General features: G+C 32.6%; 1 protein-coding gene and 1 long non-coding RNA gene across 2 annotated transcripts; both read left to right on the top strand.

Moving 5' to 3' along the window:
- The first annotated feature begins 3,076 nt into the window (after nucleotides 1–3,076).
- On the top strand, nucleotides 3,077–3,859 carry LOC121228860 (uncharacterized). The gene is made up of 2 exons (XR_005926404.1): nucleotides 3,077–3,307; nucleotides 3,563–3,859. It is a non-coding gene; the product is annotated as an uncharacterized lncRNA (long non-coding RNA).
- Nucleotides 3,860–4,292: 433 nt separating this feature from the next.
- On the top strand, nucleotides 4,293–5,309 carry LOC121228863 (uncharacterized). The gene has a single exon (XM_041111873.1). It carries the CDS (start codon nucleotides 4,480–4,482, stop codon nucleotides 5,086–5,088), a length of 609 nt encoding a protein of 202 aa, XP_040967807.1. The 5' UTR covers nucleotides 4,293–4,479; the 3' UTR covers nucleotides 5,089–5,309.
- Nucleotides 5,310–10,344: the final 5,035 nt, after the last annotated feature.

Genomic DNA, 10,344 nt, shown 5'->3' on the forward strand with positions numbered 1-10,344 from the left:
GACGAGGCGATTACATAAACAAAGCATACAAATAAATAAATAGAACTAACATTTTAGAAAAAGCACAAGTGTACATGGATGAATAAACAAACACCAAATAACAATGATGACAATAAATACAATTATGTAAAAAAATATATATATGCATGTATAATTTAAAGCCATAAAATAAGAAATATATATAAATTACAGAATATGAAAACATAGATAAGTATGTACATATATATAAAATCGGTAAGTATTATAAAAAAATGTAAATGTGTATTTATATATTTACAAATCGTGATAATATAAAATATATGTATGTGAATTATAAAATATGTGAAATATACAAAAAGCATTTTAAGAGTATAAAGAATATATAAGTATGTATATGATGTAAAATATGCATAAATATATGTAAGTATATAAGAATTATGAAATGTGAAAAATATATTTAAGTATGTATAAGTACGTATATATACATATTATAAATATATAAATATATAACAAAGCATAAACTAATAATAATAATAATAATAACATTGGAATATAAAAGAAACGAACATAAAATTAATAAAATATTAAAATAAAGTGAAATGAAAAATATTAAATACGAAAAAAATATATGTGTATACACGTACGTAATAAAAATATACACTAGTACATAATTATAATAATAGTAATACTAATAATACTAATAATATAAAAATAATAAGGATATTTAATAAAGATACAAAAATAAACGAAAAAAAGGATTAAAATTGAATTAAAAACAAAGTTGTAGGGCCAATTTAAAATGAAAACAAAGAAAAGGGACTTAATTGTAACACGCGTGCAACTTGGAGGGTCAAAAGCGCAATAAACCCAAGTATTAAAACGCTGCGCAGCATGGGGGACCAGAATGAATTCGGGGCGAAACCATGGAGCCAAATTAAAAATAAAAAAAAACCTTGATTGTAAACTCCCGAAAAAGCGGAAGGGCTAAAAGTGCAATTAGCCCTTCCAAAGAAAAACACGCGGATCCTCCCTGGTGCGGGTCGGGTCGACCCGACCTGTGTTCAAAACGACGTCGTTTTATTTGTTTAAACTGGGGGTCCAAAACGGTGCGTTTTGACCCCCTATAAAAGTCAAAAAATTTTCAAAAAAAATCATTTGTAGAGCTGAAAGGGAAAAAAAAGAAAAGGGAGAGAGGAGAGGGGAGCTCGGAGCGATTTCCGGCCAAGGGGGGGTCACCGGACGGCCACCGGAGGCTCGCCGGCCACCGCAGGTAAAATTTTTTATTTTTATTTTTATATATTTTTTGTTATTTATTCTTGGTCTTAGAATGTATAGATTTTAGGTTTATATTAATAAAAAGAGGTATAGATATGTATATAGAAATCGAAAGAAAATGTATGAAAAAAAAGGTAACCTTTTCCATTTGCCTTTCCTTTTTCCCGAATGCTTGCTATCTCAGTACTGAGATCTATGTATTTTTTTTAAAATTCTAGCTTCTGTTTTCTAAAATGCCAGAAAACAAACAAAAAAAGAAAAAAAAACCCCCCTGATACAATTTTTGATTCGGGTTTTTATAACCCCTTTTCATCCTATTTCCTATTGTTTATGTTCTGTCTCTTTGCATGGGATGGGCACAATGGAGGTGACAGAGGCATGGTGGTACAGAGGAGCAGGTGGCCGACATGGTGGCATGGAGAGCTGGGCGTGGCAGACGAGGAGGCCACGCGAGGCATGCGGCGCTAAGGTTTGGGGGCATCTTTCTGCCGAAGATGTTAATGTTGTCTGGGCTGGGTTTTTAATTTTTGTTTCGGGCCATGGGCTACATTAGGCTTGTTATTTTCCTTTGTAATTGGATTGTTGTTTATCTTGTTTTAATATTCGGGCCTGGGCATAAAATTGGGCCTTACAAAAACTATAGCAAGCTTTCATACATAGATAAATAAAATTAAGAAAGTACCACAAAAGTCTAATAGACAATATAAAACGATAATATATGAATCAACATGAAAACTAAAAACTACACATAACATGTGAAACAATACGTAGACTAGGAGCCAATATGGTACAAAACAATTTAAAAGCTATATGAAAAAATTGCAAATGGATAATACATGCTAAAATTTGAAATAATTTACATGCATAAAATAAAATAAAATAACTAATAATACCTAAATAATTATTAAAATACATGTTATAAAAAGAAGAAATTCGAATCAAATAATGTGCAAGATATTTTAAAAGATGATACATCTATTTGAGGTTGACAATATACATACAATAAAAAAATAATTTAAATAATATATAAAATATGTAAGGTTTTTAAATAACAAAAATGTATAATAAAATATGTTATTAGGGAATGAACTATATACATAATAGATTTAAAAAAACATATATATAAATAGATTTAGAAGAAATTATATGTATAATATAACATGGAATTAATAAAATAAATAGAATAAAATCAACTTTATCATGAACTATATATGTATAATAATATATAAGAACATTTAAATGAAATATTATACAAAATTTTAAAATAATATGATATAAAAGGGAACTTTAAGATGATGATTTTATAAAGAACAAAGTAAAATTATCAAAGTAACTCAAAATATATATAAAAAAAGAAATTACAAAAATGAATGTTAAATGAATTTAAAAAATATAATGAATTATACAAATTAAAAAGACTCAATTAAAATAAAATTAAACTAAAAGGGGTACATAATAAATAAAATAAACCAGCAAGGACTAAAGCGCAATGCGTGTGAATGTATAGGGATCAAAACTGGAAATATTCCAGCTTCCAAAATGCAGTGTTTAACTATAGGCTAAATTATAACTGCGTACAAATCTCAGGAAAAAAAATAAAAAACGAAAGAAACAAAAAAGGACTCAATCAAATAACAATGCAAACAAGAAGGACTAATTGCAAAAATATCCCCTCTCCACAGAAACACGCGAATCCTAGAGGCACTGAATTGGGTTGGGTCAGCTGAGACTTATACGACGTCGTTTCAAGGCCATTGAATCATGCCTTAAACGGCGTCGTTTCGTGTCGTCTATAAAAAGAAAAAAAATAATCCTAAAAAAACTTAAACATTTCAGCAAAGAAAAGGGAAAAAATGGAAAATCCTAAATGTTTTCCCTCATTCGGTCCGCCGTCCAACCACCATTCCACCACTATAATCGGTGGATGATGGCATGCAGTGGCTCCCCCCGTTTAGAACCTAGCCTTAACGGTTGTCGATTTTAGCCCCACAATCCCATCTCAAGCTTCGATTTCGACGAAGGAGATAAGGACTCCGATGGCTCGTTCGCGAAGGTAAGCCTTCTCCTTTTCATTTTCTTATGCTAAAACTACATGCAAAATCCAGAAAGAAAACAGATTGAAAAGAAAGAAAGTATAAAGCATTTGAAAATCACCTTTTGATAATTTTTGGTTGCTTTTTAATTCAATACGCGTAAAAAATTACAGTTCTCCTCTCTTTGGCTTTATAGCCAAACCAAAATAAATAAATAAAATACAAGCTTTTTTGTTACTTCTTTGTGCTGTTGTGGTTGTTTGTTTTCTCTGTAGGTATGGCATTTGCTGGCATCGTACGGAGGTACGGAGAAGCTACGAGGCGAGGCGGTCGTGGCTGTGGGCGCATGGAGGCTGGGGCTTGGCTACGGCGCAAGGGGGAGAAACCTTAGGGTTTCTGTTAGTGTTTTAATTTTGGGCCATTTGGGCCTTGTATTTCTAGGCTAGGTTTGGGTCAAATTTGTTGTTGGGCTATGGACTATTGTAATTTGGGTTATGACTTGGGCCTGGATTGTTTATTTATTCAGTTTTATTTATTATTTTAATCTGGGCTAAAATTGGCCTATTACAAAAGATATTTTATATGATTAATTAATAATTATCATTTTGTAATTTAAAATGGGTTGATGTAGTATTATTTTGAAATAAAACAATTATTTAAATAAAAACATAAATCAATAATTAAAGATATAAAAAAAATTATTAAATGATTTGCATTAAATACTAATTATTTATTAAAGAAAAAAATTATTTACAATAAATTTATATACTATATTAGAGGAGATGGGCGATGACGGAGTTCAAAATCGAAATGGCAAAACCGTAAATATGGAATAACATAAAATTTTTATTCTGCGCAGTGTCAAGTTCGAGATATAGTAACTTTTATGGGACAATTTTGTAATTGTGCTTACCTCAATTTGAATAGTTGTTAAAACTAGACGTTGGCAAAATGTCACACGCTCCTGAACGTTCCAATCACCGCCAAATGATATTCCTGAAAAATAATTAAGAAATTTTAAATTCCCAAGTCGACCGTTGCAAGCATTTAAATTAAAAAATTCTCTCGACCGTTGGGGAAAACCAGAGAAAAGAACTCCGAAATCCATTATTTCTCCCTTCAAAACACTCTCTTTCTTCAACATTTTTCATCATTTTCACTTGAAATCTCCATCTTTCTCTTGTACAGATCAATGGCGGATCAAAGCTCAAACCCATCAATCATTCTGCCAAAACCACCACACCCACTTCACCAAATTGCGGAAACACCAACCCACAGGTTGCTTTTGAAACAATGGCTGAAAGAAGAAGAACTCATTCTCAACAGAATATCCTTTAAGGAGACTCAAATCGACTCCGTCCGTAAAGAAATCACGCAGCTTTACATCTTCTTCTTCCTCTTCCACTCCATTTCTCTTCTCCTCCTCTTCAACTCTTCTTCCCGGGACTCTCCTGTGGGTGCCTGCCACAGGTCTTGGATCCCATCTCTATGTTCTTTACTATGCTCCATGGGGATCATTTGGGCTGTTAGGTATAAAACCGATGTGGAAGGGCACTTGGAGAAGCTGCTGGAAAGGGAAAAAGAGGATGGGAAGCTGTTGGGTAAGTGTGTGGAGGAGTTGAAGAAGAAAGGAGTGGAGTTTGATTTGTTGAAAGAGGTGGATGCTCTTAGAAGGGCTAAGAGTTTGAGGGTGGAAGCCAAGGCTGTGAGGAAATGGTCTGCTAGGGACTTTGTGACATTGTTTTTCTTCACTGTTTCATGCCTGGTTCTAGGGTTGACAAGGGTTATTTTGTGCAGTTAAATGGATGTTTGGCATGTTGGAAAATATGATTCTTTTGTGTTTTTTTGTTTTTGTTTTTAGTTGGCAGAGAAGATAGATGTTGGATTCTGTCATAGAAAGGGTAGGAAATTGGTTTTTGGGAATGGGATTGGAAGTAGTTGCAGAATATTCTGTTCTGCTTTTGTAATTTGGGAAAGTTATATCTCCAGATTATGAAAATAAACATCATGTTTCCAGATTCAGTATTTGTTTTACATTTTTCATCTTACACTTCCCCACCATCAAAATGCTCTATTCAACTTCGGCAATAAATAAATCAATAACTCCAAATATGATTTTTATTTTCAAGTTTGCTCATCTTTCGCCTTCCATATGAATTTTCTTGTGAAGCTCTCTCTAACCTTATCAACTACAAACTAAACTAAAATTGAACCGGTAATAGTTTGGGACAGAGATGATCAAGTTGAAAGTAAAGGTAAATAGTTTAGGATAGAGAAAAGCCATAGCCAAACACTAAAACACCGGTAGGTATGGATATCCATATGTTTTAGTGTACTGTATTTGATTTGTTGTTGGTTTTTAAAAAAACTATTGATTTATGTATATAAAAAGTATTTACAAATATTTAATTATAAGATTCAATAAATCTCAAATATAAAATATTTATAAAAAAATAAAGTTTTTATTCAAATATAAAAGTAAAAATCTTAAAAAAAGTTAGTGACATGAATTCAAGTCTCACCCTATATAAATTATAAGATACCAAAATATGCACTTTTCCATTATATAAAATATTCACAACTACAATCCATCGTTTAATAAACTCAAAAGAAGCAAACAACAAAACTATTCCATAAATTAAACAACGAAATCATCCTATACTATCCATATTCATAAATCATCTTTAAAAAACAATTCATAATTCAATAAATTCAAAATAAATAATAAAAAATTAAATTTAAAATAAAATTTTTACAAATAAATTATAAATAAAATTAAAATATATTTTAAATTTCAACTTTTGGTGCCGACTAGTACGGACAAAACCAATCGATATAACTAGTATTAATCAAAATTTACACTTTAATGGAGCCTAAAATTTATTGTTCCGATTTACTATCGAAAAAAATATCTTAATTCGTATGAGCTATACTGAAGTGGTATAGACTGTCATGGTTTTATGTTGTACGAAAACGACACATTTTCCATCTTCCATGCGACGAGTGTACAATCACACTCGAGGACGTAGCTTTAAAACTCAGTTTACCGGTGGATGGGCCAGCCGTCATGGGGTCAACAGTCGTTCCTGGTAAAGAGGATCTTTGTGAGACATTTTTGGGGAAAGTGTCAAATAGGTTTTACGGTGGCCGGATACATATTAAGTGGTTGGAAACCAATTTCAAAGATCTTTCTAAGGATGCACCTGATGTCGTCAAAGAACAATACGCTCGAGCATTCATCTTCAGGTTAATCGGGGGCATCCCATTAAATCTCAAAATTTGGTGCACATAAGGTGGCTACTATGCCTAGCCAACTTCAAAGAAAGAAAACGACTCAGTTGGGAATCAACCATGTTGGTCACATTGTATCAGGAGTTGTTTCGGGTGACAAAACCGGATAAAATGTCAATCGGTGGTTGTTTGCTCTTGCTGCAGTCATAAGCTTGATGGCGACTACCATTTTTATGTCCCCGAGTGAACAACTCATATACGTTCCCATTGGTGACAAGGTAAAAATCATTTCATAATAAATACATAGTTTGTATAGTAAGTATTATTTATTATGTGTTTAAATTAACATATTGCTTGAATAGGTGGAATCATGGGCTGAGTTACGTGAGACTACCGGAGCAACTCGAAGATATCCTGCTTAAGTTAGATCAATGATCGGAAGTCAAGGTTAGTTATTGATTTTTTTCAAACCTATAATAATTACACAACGGTTTATAATTTAAAATTTCATACATAACAAAATTTACAATTGTTCACTACAATTTGAATGGATGTCATACGCTGATCCGGATATCATAGAATGCATTCTGCTAGAGTTTTTTTGCCGTTCAAAGTATATGAGACGCAAAGATGCATTAATAGTCTACAAAACGATAGAGATGCACAAATCGGATCATGTAAAGTGGTAGTTTGGGTAGAGGCAACAAATTTCGTTGCCATCGCGAGATATGGAAGCATTGCACAAGTTGGATCTGCAAGGGAAGACCGGCAAGGATTGGTGAGAATACCATAAGGATTTTATTGATGTTTGGGATTGTAGGAAGGAATTCTTACCCATGTGCAAACCCTCTTTCTCATCGAACACAACAACCTATTTAGAATATTTTTCATGGTTCAGAGTCACCAGCAAGCCATATCTGTTGTCAGTGGAGCGAGAAGTAGCCAACCTTGTCAGAAGAGGCTACAATGATCACCCTAGCAGCGTAGGTTTGAATGCGGTCAGGCAGCAGGTTTGTTACCGGCTCTAACACAACAAGTGTCATTGATGCAGTCACCACATCCCAGTCAATTCACTCACTTATTACTGTTCATTTCACTAACCTCATTTTTTTCACAAGAACCACACTATGCACCACTGTAGCACTCTGCTTCTACCTCTTCCGCAAGTACATATTTCAGGGTTCCTCCATCCCCCGCATTCTATGCCTCTATGACAATATTGATACCGAAGCAAATGCTAAGCCGACGCATATATCATCACTGATGCTAGTGTCGATGCCTGAGTTAATACTGACATCTTTGAGTTTTGCGACACCGTATGATTACTCTCCAATAGTGTCACAAATACCAACCACATCATTGTTTTATCGAGATGGGTCATCAATGCAACCATCTTCTCGTAGAGTGGAAATGATCTACCATAAATTGGTGTGGCAAATTAGGTTTTCTCGGTGTACTTAATAAGCTTATTCTCAAGCAAAATAACTTCTTTTGCATTATTTTTTGTAATTTTTAGATTTTAAGTTAATAAGTGAAAATGTATTATTTTTGCTCATTTTGTGACACAATTTGGCCAATAGTGTCATTGAAAGGCCTAATGTGTGATTGAGTGGTGTAGGGACATGTTGAAGGTTGAAAACAAGTAAGAACAGAATCGAAGAAAAGGGTATCGCAATATCCACACCTTGGGATCGCGATACCTCTAACAGTATTAAAAATTGGAGACTACCTTTTAATGGTGTTGTGATATCCACTTTGGGTATGGTGATATCCACCTTACAAAGAAGACCTCAAGGCTTAAAACTGCTCGAGGTATCACAATATCCTCTTTTGAGAATCACAAAATCAACATCGTGAATTGGACAAAAAGGGTAGTCTTTGTCCACCCAATCCACCAATCACTCATGGCCCGTGTAGAGACATTTTTGGTAACAAAAACTCATTAGAAGTCAGCCTAAATAGCCAAAATTGGCTGAGGAGACACACACACACACACATATTAGCTTAGTTTTAAGTTTATATTTCTCTTAGTTTTTATGTACTTTTTCTAGGGTTTTCATTTTCTCTTCTTTCTTAGTTTAGAGTTTGGATTTCTGCATTTACTTCTTGTTCTTGATGTTCTTAGTGTTAGTTAAGTTAGTTATCAATGTAGCTTCGGTTTATTTGCACTTTCAATCCTTGTACCTTGGTTGTAAGGCATTTCTACCTTTAGTTTAATGTATTTTATGTAACAACCCAATTTTGACCTTAACTGGAACAGTGGTTTTGGGACCACGAATCTGAGTCAAAATAATATTTAAATATTATTTTCTATGTTTAAAATGTGTGAAGTTGCTTTTGTGAAAGTTTCGTTTAAAAATTTTAGTGTTTGGAGGTCGATTGATGAAAAAGGGTTTAATCGCGTAAAATGAAAAATTTAAGGGTTAATTTATAAGGGCCAAATTATGATTGTTTTTATATTATGGAATATTAAGGTTGCAATTTAGCCATAAATAGGAATTAGTGGCCGGCCAATATGCATGAATTAATGACTTGAATTGTTTATTATATTTTATGGCATTATGGTATATTTTAATACATGTTAATATATTATATTTGATAAAAGATGAAAGTGTTCATCTTTCTTATTATTTTTGGTCAAAACTAAGAGAAAGAAAAGAAAGTTTAAGCTTTGATATTTTCGGTCCTTGCAAATTCAATTAGGTAAGTGATTTGAGTTCGGTTTTTATTAATTTTTACGTTTTTGAGATCGTTGCTTTGAATACTATAAAGCTCATGCTTGAAATTTTGAAATTTGATTATGTATTCATGAAGTGCCATTGTTGATAGTTTTATGAAATTTATGTTTGATGTTAGAAAATAAAATAAATGTGTTAGATTAACATTTTTGGCATTGGGATTTTTGGTAATTTTGAGCATTTAGGGTTAAATTGCGAAAATACTAAATTGAAGGACTAGATTGTGAAATTAGTGAAATGGAAGGACTTATATAAGCCTTGTGAACATTCGGCCCTAGCAATGTATATGTAAATTCTTCATATTTTGTGTTTTGTGAAAATTGGATTAAATTGTAAAAGTGCATAATGTTAGGGGTAAATTGGTAAATTGCTCAATTGTGTGTATTTGGACTTAAATGAATGAAATTATATTTGAATGAGCTTAATTTGGAACTTTTTTAGATCAAGAACCAAAAAGATCAGACGTGGATCAGGGAAAATAAAAAATCATTGAGTAGTCGAATTCAACTGTCCGTCGATATTCGAGGTAAGTTATTAGGAAAATTTTTTTATTGTTGTTGATTAAATTTAAATCAATTTAAGTATATGAGCCAAATTGAATTACATGAAAGATTGATGTTGCCGAATTCAAAGGGAATTGATGAATTTAAATTGATGTGTATTGAGTAATGGAATTTAGGCACTAAGTGTGCGAGTATAAACAATTACGGATGTGAATCTTGCACTAAGTGTGCGAATGTGGTTATTGAGAACTAAAGGTGCGAGTTTAAATATCGAGCACTAAGTGTGCAAACTCGATATATATTTTCGAGTAAACATTAGCACTAGGTGTGCGATTTATTTGAGTAGATCGGGAATGGTTGAATGAATTAAAGCTTCAAATTTCTTGATGAAAAACTATGATGTATAGCTCAAGTTTGTGTAGGTGAGTATCGATTCTATGTGATGGATATTTTAAACTGAAAGTAAGTATAATGATAGATTGGTTTTAATGGCTTTGTGCTCGAATATATTAATGTTATACGATGATGAAATGCTAAATGCATTCAGTTTTGTGGTTGAGAGTAATGTAGTATATTATGGTTGAG

The sequence above is a fragment of the Gossypium hirsutum genome, chromosome A01, assembly GCF_007990345.1.
Source record: "Gossypium hirsutum isolate 1008001.06 chromosome A01, Gossypium_hirsutum_v2.1, whole genome shotgun sequence".
In the NCBI taxonomy this organism is placed as follows: Eukaryota; Viridiplantae; Streptophyta; class Magnoliopsida; order Malvales; family Malvaceae; genus Gossypium; species Gossypium hirsutum.